The following is a 15,843-nucleotide window of genomic DNA, read 5'->3' as shown; positions in this document are numbered from 1 at the left end:
AGCAGATGTAGCAGTGTGGCTGTAGCAGAAAAGATGCATATCTTCACCTTTCCATATATGACTGATCCAGAGGAAGACAAAACCCTTAAGTAAAGGGGAAAAATTCATTTGTAAACCCCTAAGCCAGGTAGATAATTTCCTTGGCTCAGTAATCCACCATCCCGCTTCCTTATGAACTATAACTCCCAGTAACATTAGTCATGAAATAAATATCAAGGCCTTTTTGGAATAGTTCTTCGTATTTATCATGACTCCCTTGTTGGTGTCCTCTAACTGTAAAGAACCCCTCTTCTGGATGATATTTAGACATAGGGTTAGGGCTGATCTTCTTAAATGGAAGCCTGGCTATGATTTCAACTGACTGGCAGATATTTCTCTTTAGTGTCCCAAAATTTGCATTTGCTTTTGCAGCCTCTGCCTGGCATTGAGGTGGGCTGCATAAACGATATATTTATTTGCGAGATCCTGCAGGCTTCTTGTGTGCAGAGAAGAGGCTGAAGACACAAGATATAGACACCAGACGCAAGAAGACAGCGAGAACATGGCAAATATCACAAGATCACCCAAGAGAAGCCAGAGTGACGCTGTCCAAGATGAAAGCTCCTGAATTTTGGCAGCAGGAAATATGAGATAATACTGAAAAATGGCGTCCATGGTGGACCAGAAGTTAGTTTTGAAATTGAGAGGACATGATAGGTCTGGAGGAGCTCAGTGCTTTCACAGCTGGGGACTTTGAGGAGCGCCTCATCTCCTCTGCTTGAAGGACGTGCTACATTTAATTCCTGTTCCCTGTCGGTCGCTGGTGATTATCATTCAGAGGAGGCTTTCTTGTAAGAACACGGAGTCTCCGCTGGGCTGTCACACAAAAAGGAAGAGAGCCGGACCCGGCGGGCGAAAGATTCAGAAATGAAAGTCTCTCGGAAAATGTTAATTGCTGCTAAAAATGGAAAACATCAAGAAGGAGAAGACAGCTGTCCAGCCCCGATTACTAAAAGATGGAAGTGTCAAGAAAATCTCCACTTCCGAGTAAAAACAGTCTGGGAAATATGAGGAGACTGTTATAAGCCCTTTACATTACCCATCTCGTGTCTTATACTCCAGTCACATCTGAAGCTGAATAGAAAATTCTGCTGGTTTTTGTAATGTTAGGATCTGCTCAGAAGAGGCGGCGCGGCCCCAGGCGGCGCGTCTCTGCTCAAAAGTGGGGGGCAGCAGCAGGGCACTGGGAGATGAGCGCATTGTGGAAGCGCTCATCCCTATAGTCATCTGTATCGCCGTCCTCAGGACAGATGGATGCTGCGGGGCAGGGGAGAGGCGTCTAGTGCCTGCCGCCTATGAGAGGCCGGTGCAGGTGGCGCGATGACGTTATTGTGCCGCCTGAGCCGTACAGCGCAGGACCCAGGCCAGAAGAGGAGTGTGCCATGGAGGTAAGTATAAGTGTTTATGTTTTTATATGGTACAATACTTGTTACTGGCACATGATTGGGGGGCACTTCTTACTGGCACATGATTGGGGGGCTATCTATGAGGGGCACTTGTTACTGGCACATGATTGGGGGCACTTCTTACTGGCACATGATATGGGGGCACTTCTTACAGGCACATAATTGGGGGTATCTATGGGGGTACTTCTTACTGGCACATTATTTGGGGGCATCTATGGTGGCACTTCTTACTGGCACATTATTGGGGGAACTTTTTACTGGCACATTCTTCGGTGGCACTTCTTACTGGCACATTATTGGGTGGCATTTCTTACTGGCGCATTATTGGGGGCACTATGGGGGCATCTACTAAGGCCACAAAGAAGGGGTATTTTATATGGAGGGCATTATGGGGGAAGGGGGGAGAGGAGTACTATGGGGTCATCTACAGGGGCACTAAGTAGGGGTATTTTATACTTGCAAATTATGAGGGACACTGAGGGCATCTACTGGGGCACTATATATGGGGCATTTTATACAGGTACATTATGGGGGCACTAGGAGGAAGGGGGGAGAGGAGCACTATGGGGACATTTACTGGGGGCACTATATATTATGGGGGCACTATAGGGACATTAGCTCAACTGGGGGCATTAAAAAGGGGCATTTTTTGTACTGTCCCATTATAAGGAGAATTATTACTACTGGGGGGCATTATTGTGGGCTTTATTACTACTGGGGGTCTAGGGGGAACATGATTACTAGTATGGGCACTATGGGAGCATTATTACTTCTGGGGCACAGTGGGGACATGTTGGGGGCCCTGTAGGAGCACTATTACTACCATGTGTGCTCTAGCAGAGAATTATTCCTATTGGTGGGACTTTTGGGAGCACTATTACTGTGGGGATACCTTGGCACAGTATCAGCTTACCACAATTATTTTTGGGGGACGTTATGTTTACACTATTAGTGTCAGGGGCACTATTTGCTGGGCGCAGTTATTTTAGGGCACTGTGTGCCAATAATTATTGCAGGGCACTATCTGCATGGTACTAGTATTACCAGGGGATTTATCTGTTTCTGTAGTGTAGTATTGGGGAGCACAGCGACACAGTATTGGGGGTGGTAGGATGATTTGTCCGGAAGATGCGAGGATGATGGAAAAGTAGTAAATTAAGATTTTTTTTGTCAAACTGCAGAGGCGAGAAATGGCTGAAAACTGGTGTCTGGTCTGAAGGTCTGAAAGGAGAAGATGAGGAAAGAGAACATCTACATCAAAGAGACGTCACTGGATGTAAGAGGCATGTGTCACTGTATTACCCTGTATGTTCTGTAGTGATGGGAGGGGGGAGATAGGATTTGGCCCACACTGTGCGTGTTCTGAATTCTGGGGGCTCACACCCATCTACTACATTATCTGTACTCAGAGAGTTATCACTGTGTTATCTGTGGTGTTACATAGGACTGCAGGTGACATCTACTACATTATCTGTACTCAGAGAGTTATCACTGTGTTATCTGTGGTGTTACATAGGACTGCAGGTGACATCTACTACATTATCTGTACTCAGAGAGTTATCCCTGTGTTATCTGTGGTGTTACATAGGACTGCAGGTGACATCTACTACACTATCTGTACTCAGAGTGATCACTGTGTTATCTGTGGTGTTACATAGGACTGCAGGTGACATCTACTACATTATCTGTACTCAGAGAGTTATCCCTGTGTTATCTGTGGTGTTACATAGGACTGCAGGTGACATCTACTACATTATCTGTACTCAGAGAGTTATCCCTGTGTTATCTGTGGTGTTACATAGGACTGCAGGTGACATCTACTACATTATCTGTACTCAGAGAGTTATCACTGTGTTATCTGTGGTGTTACATAGGACTGCAGGTGACATCTACTACATTATCTGTACTCAGAGAGTTATCACTGTGTTATCTGTGGTGTTACATAGGACTGCAGGTGACATCTACTACATTATCTGTACTCAGAGAGTTATCACTGTGTTATCTGTGGTGTTACATAGGACTGCAGGTGACATCTACTACATTATCTGTACTCAGAGAGTTATCACTGTGTTATCTGTGGTGTTACATAGGACTGCAGGTGACATCTACTACATTATCTGTACTCACAGAGCTATCACTGTGTTATCTGTGGTGTTACATAGGACTGCAGGTGACATCTACTACATTATCTGTACTCAGAGAGTTATCACTGTGTTATCTGTGGTGTTACATAGGACTGCAGGTGACATCTACTACATTATCTATACTCAGAGAGTTATCACTGTGTTATCTGTGGTGTTACATAGGACTGCAGGTGACATCTACTACATTATCTGTACTCAGAGAGTTATCCCTGTGTTATCTGTGGTGTTACATAGGACTGCAGGTGACATCTACTACATTATCTGTACTCAGAGAGTTATCCCTGTGTTATCTGTGGTGTTACATAGGACTGCAGGTGACATCTACTACATTATCTGTACTCAGAGAGTTATCACTGTGTTATCTGTGGTGTTACATAGGACTGCAGGTGACATCTACTACATTATCTGTACTCAGAGAGTTATCACTGTGTTATCTGTGGTGTTACATAGGACTGCAGGTGACATCTACTACATTATCTGTACTCAGAGAGTTATCCCTGTGTTATCTGTGGTGTTACATAGGACTGCAGGTGACATCTACTACATTATCTATACTCAGAGAGTTATCACTGTGTTATCTGTGGTGTTACATAGGACTGCAGGTGACATCTACTACATTATCTGTACTCAGAGAGTTATCACTGTGTTATCTGTGGTGTTACATAGGACTGCAGGTGACATCTACTACATTATCTGTACTCAGAGAGTTATCACTGTGTTATCTGTGGTGTTACATAGGACTGCAGGTGACATCTACTACATTATCCGTACTCAGAGAGTTATCACTGTGTTATCTGTGGTGTTACATAGGACTGCAGGTGACATCTACTACATTATCTGTAAAATGGCGAGTGTTGACAGGTTGGGGGGGGCGCAATACTTGGCTTGCCCCGAGTGCTGGCAACCCACGCTACGCCACTGCCTCCTCCACCATTCCTTGGACCTTTGTGCGTAGCCCCAGCTCACTCAAACAGGCAGATGTGTCATGAAGAACAGAATAGTAAAGAGGACAACCAGAAAGGAGATGGTCTCAATGCATCTAAAACGAAAAACAAAGCAACTTTGCTTTAGATCTGAATTAAAAACATCCTATTATTTTGTGTTGACATAACCCATGCAATCCTGTGTGTCTCCATGGTAACAGACCACAAACAAACCCAATGTAGTCTGATCCCGCAGTCATACTCCCAACTCCTTCTTCTCGCCTACCTACGAGATGTCTGTCTGAACAAAGTAGGGGACAGATGGAAGAGCGTATGACTGCGGGATCAGACTACATAGGGTCTGACTGTGGCCTGTTACCATGCAGATACATAGGTTTGCACAGGAGCTGTATACACAAAATGATAGGATCTGTGTTTTAAGTAAGACATATTGGAACTTTGCTTCTTTTTTCATTATAGATGCAATGGGGTAATCAAGAAATCTAGATAGGATGGTGGACTTAGTCTTCAAAGAGGAGACGCCGTATTGTGTACTGGCAAACCAGTACCTCCAAACCCTGAACTATAGAGGTGAAATGAAATGAGGAAGAGGACAACAGGCAACAAGTTGGATGGAGACAATCACAAGATCGCTGTTCAGGAGCCAAGAGAACTTAGAGAAGTAGATGAGATGTCCTGTGAAGTCTTGAAGAAGCGTTGGCACCAGGTTAAGGAAGGAATGCTGCAGATTCACCAAGACCTCACCAAGATTGTTTAGCGTCTACTAAGGAAAGACTTTGATCCTTCAGGCTTACGTTTATACAACAAGACACAAAGGACTCCAGAGAAACGATCTCTCTGATAGACCAGCCACTTGTACGTTACCTTCTGAAAGCCCTCTCTCCTGAGTGCAGGCTCTGGTGGGATCTCCCCGGGGACACAGCTGAGTTATGACTGAGTCCAGAAAGCAAGCTGTCCGTCTCCAGATGGAAGTTGCTATCCACTTCACTTCTTATGTTGGAATTGGCCAAAAATTCTCCGTCGTTCCAAGCCCCCACCGACCCGTCCATGGTCTGGTACCTGATCTCGATACTAACGCTGGTCTGAAACACATGAAGAAAATCTGGTGAGTGGAACATCATCTCATGGTGGGAACATTTTTGTATAACTATTAGCCTTAACTCCACCCCCGAGGTCTGGTTCTCAAGTCTGTCCCATGAAAATCTGAGCTTGATGAGAACTTAGGGGAACACCCCCATACCTCCTCACTCACTAGACATTTGAAGCCCCACCTTCAATCCAGTAACGGGCACATTTGAGGTCCTGCCCTCTATGAGACGCACACTCTTTGAGGACAAAAAGAATGACTGGGCGACAACTTTAACTATAAGCCTATATAGTAGTCACATGACTGGGGTAAACGCACGGAATATATACTGCTCGGAACAGACGCCATATTTGTGAAGCCCCTGGTCACTTTTTCTAACATGGCGTGGCACGTGTGATGACATTGGACACATTTTTCTGGGATTGGGTTCAAATCCTCATGCCAGAATATCGGGTAACATTTTTAGGGCGTATAAAAATTCCTGCTAAATTATTACAAACAAAACACAGGATTGCATAAATATTCCCCCCCCCCCCATAAAAATGTACGACGCTGCGTACACACTGTGGACCAGCGGTCATGTGACCTCAGAACTTGTGTTCGACATCTGCTTTCATACGTCCGTCTTTTTTCTTACTATCATTATGATGCCTAAGGGTGTGAATACTTATGCATTTCAACATTTTCTGTAGTCTCACTTTAGAATGAGCCCCGATCCTGGAGAATGATGAATATTTTAAGTCTCGGAGGAGAATTTTTGTCTTTTTAGTTTTAAGTTTAAGATATTTTGTAACTATAGCAACACAAAGGAGGTAATTACTGTCCAAAAATAATCCGTCCACTGATCAGAAAATAAAAATTCTCTGCCAACACTTCCCATACCACCAGGCAATGGTCCAACAGGCAGTATCACACAGGATAGGATTAGATACACAGCTCAGCAGACAGTATCACACAATATAGGATTAGATACACAGCTCAGCAGGCAGTATCACACAGGATAGGATTAGATACACCGCTCAGCAGACAGTATCACACATGATACGATTAGATACACAGCTCAGAAGACAGTATCACACAGGATAGGATTAGATACACAGCTCAGCAGACAGTATCACACAGGATAGGATTAGATACACAGCTCAGCAGGCAGTATCACACAGGAGAGGATTAGATACACAGCTCAGCAGACTGTATCACACAGGATAGGATTAGATACACAGCTCAGAAGACAGTATCACACAGGATAGGATTAGATACACAGCTCAGCAGACAGTATCACACAGGATAGGATTAGATACACATCTCAGCAGACAGTATCACACAGGATAGGATTAGATACACAGCTCAGCAGACAGTATCACACAGGACAGGATTAGATACACAGCTCAGCAGACAGTATCACACAGGATAGGATTAGATACACAGCTCAGCAGACAGTATCACACAGGATAGGATTAGATACACAGCTCAGCAGACAGTATCACACAGGAAAGGATTAGATACACAGCTCAGCAGACAGTATCACACAGGATAGGATTAGATACACAGCTCAGCAGACAGTATCACACAGGATAGGATTAGATACACAGCTCAGCAGACAGTATCACACAGGATAGGATTAGATACACAGCTCAGCAGGCAGTATCACACAGGATAGGATTAGATACACAGCTCAGCAGACAGTATCACACAGGATAGGATTAGATACACAGCTCAGCAGACAGTATCACACAGGATAGGATTAGATACACAGCTCAGCAGACAGTATCACACAGGATAGGATTAGATACACAGCTCAGCAGACAGTATCACACAGGATAGGATTAGATACACAGCTCAGCAGACAGTATCACACAGGATAGGATTAGATACACAGCTCAGCAGACAGTATCACACAGGATAGGATTAGATACACAGCTCAGCAGACAGTATCACACAGGAGAGGATTAGATACACAGCTCAGCAGACAGTATCACACAGGATAGGATTAGATACACAGCTCAGCAGACAGTATCACACAGGAGAGGATTAGATACACAGCTCAGCAGACAGTATCACACAGGATAGGATTAGATACAGAGCTCAGCAGACAGTATCACATAGGATAGGATTAGATACACCGCTCAGCAGACAGTATCACACAGGATAGGATTAGATACACAGCTCAGCAGACAGTATCACACAGGATAGGATTAGATACACAGCTCAGCAGGCTGTATCACACAGGATAGGATTAGATACACAGCTCAGCAGACAGTATCACACAGGATAGGATTAGATACACATCTCAGCAGACAGTATCACACATGATACGATTAGATACACAGCTCAGCAGACAGTATCACACATGATAGGATTAGATACACAGCTCAGCGGGCAGTATCACACAGGAGAGGATTAGATACACAGCTCAGCAGACAGTATCACACAGGATAGGATTAGATACACAGCTCAGCAGACAGTATCACACATGATAGGATTAGATACACAGCTCAGCAGACAGTATCACACAGTATAGGATTAGATACACAGCTCAGCAGACAGTATCACACATGATATGATTAGATACACAGCTCAGCAGACAGTATCACACAGGATAGGGTTAGATACACAGGTCAGCAGACAGTATCACACATGATATGATTAGATACACAGCTCAGCAGGCAGTATCACACAGGATAGGATTAGATACATAGCTCAGCAGACAGTATCACACAGGATAGGATTAGATACACAGCTCAGCAGACAGTATCACACAGGATAGGATTAGATACACAGCTCAGCAGACAGTATCACACAGGATAGGATTAGATACACAGCTCAGCAGACAGTATCACACAGGATAGGATTAGATACACAGTTCAGCAGACAGTATCACACAGGATAGGATTAGATACACAGCTCTGCAGACAGTATCACACAGGACAGGATTAGATACACAGCTCAGCAGGCTGTATCACACAGGATAGGATTAGATACACAGCTCAGCAGACAGTATCACACAGGATAGGATTAGATACACAGCTCAGCAGACAGTACCACACAGGATAGGATTAGATACACAGCCCAGCAGGCAGTATCACACAGGATAGGATTAGATACACGGCTCAGCAGGCAGTATCACACAGGATAGGATTAGATACACAGCTCAGCAGGCAGTATCACACATAGGATTAGATACACAGCTCAGCAGACAGTATCACACAGGATAGGATTAGATACACATAACACATGATAGGATTAGATACACAACTCCACATATAGTATCACATAGGATAGAATTAGATACACAGCTCAGCAGACAGTATCACACATGATAGGATTAGATACGCGGCTCAGCAGACAGTATCACACAGGATAAGATTAGATACACAGCTCAGCAGACAGTATCACACATGATAGGTTTAGATACACAGCTCAGCAGACAGTATCACACATGATAGGTTTAGATACAGAGCTCATCAGACAGTATCACACATGATAGGCTTAGATATATTGGCCTATTAACCGAATCCTGCACATGGTTTGCTACAATGTATCAGTCAGGGGGCGTTGCTAGGCTAAAACAGTCGGGGCCTGGGCCCCTGATGTTTTGTCCCAGGCCTTGAATGTCCTGCCTGCCAAATAGATGCACCTGTAAGTCCTCAGGACAGCAATATAATTGAATCTAATTCACTGGAAGAGCTGAAGGACCTGTGATGACATCACACTCATGTCATCAGTGCTGAAGGCAGTGGTTGAGAAGGGTGGCATTAGCAGGAGGTGCTCAAACCCACATGCAGTCGTGCATATATACAGGGGAGCAAATCCTGCACTTGTGGCCCGTTGCTAATGGCGATCCCTGTTACCTTGTGTGAGATGTCTATTGTGGTACTTGTGGTTCGCCGCGGGCATCCTCCACCGTATGCATTTTGCTAGGGATCGCCATTAGCAACGGGCCACAAGTGCAGGATTTGCTCCCCTGTATATATGCACGACTGCATGTGGGTTTGAGCACCTCCTGCTAATGCCACCTTGTCTTTTTAGTTTGTATATATAGATTCCTGGAGGTGTATAAACTCCAATTTAAATGAGCCTGTGAGGCCTGGGCCATATCAGCCGGTCTTGAGTGGGACTCGCAGACTCCTCCCTCCTCCCAATGCAAGCATGGTTACATGCTGGAGGTAACTGGTGAGCTGTCTGTGAGTCGGCCTCATGCTCCTGTAATTTGCCCACTGGCTCCTGGTATCGCCCATACGGCTCAGGTAGGAGAGTGTTAGGTCCCCGAGCTACTTGAGAAACCTTGACGTGGTGCCCGGGCTTAGACATGTCCTACACCGTAGGACATGTTGACTAATCTCTCAATTTTAAAATCTGTTTGAGGGTTTAGTGAGACTGCAGAGTGCACCTGTCTTTGTTATTGTTTTGTTATAGTGGTTGAGAAGGACCTGTGATAATGTCACCATCAAGTGACCAGTGCAGGAGAAGACAGCGCTCAGCAGTGAACAGGAGAAGTCCTGGAGAAGAAGCTGTGGTGAGGTCTGCTACAGGAGGAGAGAATACCCTACATAAAGACGCTGAGTCCTCATAGCTCAAAGCACATCATCCTTATTGAATAAATATACACAACATAATAAAATAGATGAATCACATCAATGTAAGGTGCGGTCCTACCCAAGGGGAATATGGGGGTTGGGTCTCAATGCAGGGCGGCTATAGAGAATAGTTACTAGACTGCAGGGTATGTAATAAATAGTTAATAGCACATAATACTATAAATCAATGACTAATGCTAAACCATAAAGCAGCAGTAACTCATAAATAGCCCTCTACTCATAATACGTAATCACCTCGGGAGAAGTGCACACCCCTGTGAGATGGGGTAACAGCTTTCCTTGTCTGAACACTGTGAGGATTAAATTAAATGATCTGGACTGACATTCTGCTGTTTGGCCACAAGATGCCGCTCTTTCCTAAACACAGCTACACTAGATGTGTTCGTGATTTTTTTTTAGGCTGGCGGTACATGACTAGATTATTTTGGTGGTGATTATTATCCCTTTACAGCTCACGGTAAATGCTGGTAATGAGTTCTCAACAGTATATTGAGCTGTAGACGTGTAACACACAAAAAAACTAAAAACTAAATGCAATCTTCTCATCGCCATTGCCAATCTTCGGTGCACGGATCCTTAGGAGAAGCAAATCCACCATAGAAACAAAGTAGCGGGTCCAGCACTTGGGTCTTGAATAAAACCATAATTTTTTTTTTTGTTTCAAATATATTTTTTAAAAAGTCCAAAAAAGTCACACGCAGGACATCTCCCCGTACCCGTTAACGTGTTTCGGACTGTACTCAGTCCTTATTCATGACATAAAACCAACGTGTATAAATTATAATCTTTATCATTCATTATGGTTTTTCAATTTGTCAGTAAAAAATGTTGGCTGTCCATAATTTTGTGTTAAGTCGACCAGAAAAACTAAAATTTCTGGTTGGCAACCCTGCGGATCTCCGTACAGTATGAGAACGTATGGGCTCCGATGAGCCGAAGTCAGTTATTCACGAAGTCGCGCGTGACTTGGTAGTACTTGAAACGGAGCTCGGCTTTGGTTCCGAGGTGCGAGGAGTGGTTCCCTCTTTAAAAATCAACAACCAAAGTTATTCAACGAAGTCACGCACAACTTCGCGAATACCTGACTTCTGCTCATCTGAGCCCATACATTCTAATACCGTACGGAGACGGATCTCCCTACAGTATTATTCCAAAGTTTTGAACGACGCGACTGTGATGTTATTTACATGGGACAGTATATTGGAGGGGCTGAAGGAAGGGAAGTGATGTTATTTACATTTGGACTGTATTTTGGAGAGGGCTGTAGATAGAGAGGGATGTTATTTACATGGGACTGTATGTTGAAGGTGGCTGTAGGAGAGGGTGATGCTATTTACACGGGACTGTATGATGATGGCGGCTATGGGAGAGGGTGGCGTTATTTACATGGGACTGTATGTTGATGGCGGCTATGGGAGAGGGTGGTGTTATTTACATGGGACTGTATTTTGGAGGGGGCTGTAGATCGAGAGGGATGTTATTTACATGGGACTGTATTTTGGAGGGGGTAGGTGAGAAGGTGTGATGTTATTTACATGGGACTCCAAGGCAGAAGGAGGGAAATAATGTTATTTACATGGCACTGCATGGTTGAGGGGCTGAGGAATTATAATTTCTGAGAACACTAAAGGGAGGAACATAACTACAGGGGGCAATATAAATACTGGGGGCACTTCAGGGTGAGCATTATAACAGTAGGGGGCAGTATAAATACTAAGGACACTTCAGGGTGAGCATTATAACAGTAGGGGGCAGTATAAATACTGGGGGCACTTCAGGGTGAGCATTATAACAGTAGGGGGCAGTATAAATACTGGGGGCACTTCAGGGTGAGCATTATAACAGTCGGGGGCAGTATAAATACTGGGGGCACTTCAGGGTGAGCATTATAACAGTAGGGGGCAGTATAAATACTGGGGGCACTACAGGGTGAGCATTATAACAGTAGGGGGCAGTATAAATACTGGGGGCACTTCAGGGTGAGCATTATAACAGTAGGGGGCAGTATAAATACTGGGGGCACTTCAGGGTGAGCATTATAACAGTAGGGGGCAGTATAAATACTAAGGGCACTTCAGGGTGAGCATTATAACAGTAGGGGGCAGTATAAATACTAAGGGCACTTCAGGGTGAGCATTATAACAGTAGGGGGCAGTATAAATACTAAGGGCACTTCAGGGCGAGCATTATAACAGAAGGGGGCAATATAAATACTGGGGGCACTTCAGCTTGAGCATTATAACAGTAGGGGGTGATATAAATACTGGGGGCACCTTGGGGCAAGCATTATAACAGTAGGGGGTGATATAAATACTGGGGGCACCTTGGGGCAAGCATTATAACAGTAGGAGGCAGTATAAATATGGGTGGCGCTTCATGGCGAGCATTATAACAGTAGGGGGCAGTATAAATACTGGGGGAACTTAAGGGCGAGCATTATAACAGTAGGGGGCAGTATAAATACTGGGGGAACTTAAGGGCGAGCATTATAACAGTAGGGGGTTATATAAATACTGGGGGCACCTCGGGGTAAGCATTATAACAGTAGGAGGCAGTATAAATATGGGTGGCGCTTCATGGCGAGCAATATAACAGTAGGGGGCAGTAAAAATACTGGGGGCACTTCAGGGCGAGCATTATAGCAGTAGGGGGCATTTTATAGGGGACATTATAGGCGTTCTTATTACTAATGGGAGCTCTATAGGAGTGACTTATAGAACCGCCTTATTTCTATTAAATGCATTTTGGGGGGGCCTTATTACTACTGGGTGGTCTGTAGAGAGCTTTCTTACCACTGAGGGAACAATAGGGGGCCTTATTTCTACTAGTGGCTTAGTGAGGGCATTATTAATACTGGAGGGCTCTGCTGTACGTATGTCAGTATAAAGGGGGCTGGCAGGGAGACTGCAGAGAGATGGCGGGGGGGGGGGGGGGGGTCACAATGTGATTAGAGGTTTTTCCTAAACCTAGAAAAGCCCTTGAAGGATATATTCTTCACATGTATCGTTTTTGTGCATATTTCAGCTCATTAGGCGGTAGGTGTGAACATGTCTTCAAACACTAGGACTGCAGAGAACACATCATCCAGATTCTCAGAGAAGACAAATTAGTTAAACAGAATTAAATTTTCAAAGTTTATACAATACAAGAAAAGACGATCCAAGGGAAATATCCTCAACCACCGTGGGAAAAGAACTGGAGGCATTTATTCTAGGTTACCATAGTAACATGAAATGATAACTGATAGAACTTTACACTTCATCTCTTCCACAAGCCTTCTGGAAATCCAATAAAGATTGTAGAAGTGGGTTCACAAAACAGATCTCTAGATGTCACCACTGGTAGAAGACGATGGAGAGCAAAGAAAGACATGAGAGGATCCTAGACTAGATGACATTTACCTGACATCTAAAGAGCGGAGTGAGGCTTTATCACCTTCTGGACATAATACAAGAAGACCCAACGCACTGGAGAGGAAACTTAAGGTGCAAAGATATGAAATAAAAAGAGAAAGAGGATGGCCAGCACCAAAACAGATGGAGACAAGACTCATGAAGATGTCATTGAGAAGTCTAAAGACCCAAACAAAAGACTGCTCATACAGTATGGTCACTAGGAGACAAGTAGTCAATGAAACAAATCTCTAGATGTCACCACTGGTAGAATACAATGGATAGCAGGGAAAGAAGCAAGGGGATTCTTGACTAGATAAAGTTTCCACCTGACACCCGATGAGCAGAGTGAAGTTTTATCTTCTTCTGGACTTAACACAAGAAGACACAATTCATTGGAGAAAAAATTTATGCTGTGAAGATATGAAATAAAAAGAGACAGAGGATGGCCAGCACCATAACAGATGGAGACAAGACTCATGAAGATGTCATTGAGAAGTCTAAAGACCCAAGACTGCTCATAAGGTCACTAGGAGACTAAATAGATCTGCTGATGTCACGTAAGAATATGAATAGCAGAGATAAAATGTAGTCTCTTCACCAGCACTCTCAAAATCTAGAGTAGACAGTAGAGGTGGGTTAACAAGACAGATCTCTAGATGTCATCATTGTTAGAAGACCGCAGACAGCAGGGAAAGATCGAGGAGGATGCTTGACTAGATGAAGGCAGAGCTTCCACCTGACAAGCAGAGTGTAGCATTATCATCATCTGGACATGATAGAAGAAGACCCAACTCATTGTATAAAGTTGGAAGATATGAAACAAAAAGAGGAAGAGGATGGTTGGCATCACAATGGATGGAGACAAAAAGACTGCTTAAAGGGGCCCAAATAGATCTGGCATCACATAAGAATATTAATATATTAATATAGAACTTAAAACAAGACTATGGATTCCAGGGAAGACACAAAAAGATCCTTGATTAGATGAAGGCAGATCTTCTAGCTGACACTTGAGAAGAATGAAGTCTAGTCATGACAGAAGACCCAACTCATTAGAGATTAAATTTAAGGTGGGAAGGTATAAAGTGAAAAGAGGAACGGTACCGGTACCAGAATAGATGGCGACAAATATAATGAAGACATCATTGAGAAACTTGATGTTCAAAACATAAAACAGGGAACATTATGGAGGAATACTATTCATATAGTCAATAGGAGCTGAAATCAACATGACAACACATAAGAACATTAATATAGAACTCAAAAGGTTGTCACTTTGAAATCCAAAGCAGACAGTAGAGTTGGGGCAATGAGACAGATCTCTAGACCACCACTGAAAAGACCATGGATGGCAGCAACGTAAGCTGATAAAACCAGAGCTTTAATCTGACACCTAAATGAGCAGAGTAAAGCCTTTTTAATTTTCTGAACATCTCACTAAATGAACCAGAGAAGTTTGAAGACCCAATTCTTTAGAAAAGATGTATACGTTGGAAAGAGTTAAAGCAAAAAAGATGAACAATACCAAGATAAATGTTGAGAAGTCTGGAGACCCAAGACAGGAGATATTCTGGAGTAGACAAGGTAGACAGTAGGAGTAGGTCAGTGAGGAAGATCTTTCGATGACAATATTGGTGGAAATTCAAGAATGTAGTTTACTTGGCCAGTTAAAGGCAGACCCTCTAGCTGACGCATAAATGAGCAGAGTGAAGTTTTATTATTTTCTGAACATCTCACAAGAATACTTTTTCAGAGAAGACCATTATGTTGGGTGGAGTTGAATCAAAGTGAGAGGGATGACAACCGAGAAGCAAGAAGACCCGAATTTAAGATAGGGGACATCCTGGATGAACACTACTCATATGGTCATGACGGATGAAGCACATCTGAAAACACAGAAGAATATCTTCAAGACACCTGAAAAATGTGTCTCTCTCACCTGGCACATAACTGAGCAGATGAAGATTTATCACCTTTAGGACATCTTACTAGAAGACCCAATTCTTTAGAAAGATGTTTATGGTGGGAGGAGTTGAAACAAAGTGAGGAAGAGAACAGCCAGTACCAAAATGGATGCAGACAGTTGCAAGAAACATGAAGAAATCATTGGAAAGCCTGAAGACCCAAACCCAAGACAGATGACATTCTGGAGGACCACTGCTCATATGGTCACTGGGGCTAAACCTATCTGATGACACATAAAGATATTACTACAGTTGGAGCTTTTGCT

General features: G+C 43.7%; 1 protein-coding gene across 2 annotated transcripts in view; it reads right to left on the bottom strand.

Annotated features, from left to right (window-relative positions):
- OTOF (otoferlin) overlaps positions 1-15,843 on the bottom strand; it is a 276,809-nt gene that overhangs the window by 97,928 nt on the left and 163,038 nt on the right. For both annotated transcript variants that reach the window (XM_044289341.1, XM_044289343.1), the window contains exon 5: positions 5,398-5,615. In XM_044289341.1, the coding sequence (XP_044145276.1) occupies positions 5,398-5,615 (218 nt within the window). The remainder of the gene's footprint in view (positions 1-5,397; positions 5,616-15,843) is intronic.

Source organism: Bufo gargarizans, chromosome 4, assembly GCF_014858855.1.
Source record: "Bufo gargarizans isolate SCDJY-AF-19 chromosome 4, ASM1485885v1, whole genome shotgun sequence".
Lineage (NCBI taxonomy): Eukaryota > Metazoa > Chordata > Amphibia > Anura > Bufonidae > Bufo > Bufo gargarizans.
This window is presented reverse-complemented; position numbering and strand designations above follow the sequence as displayed.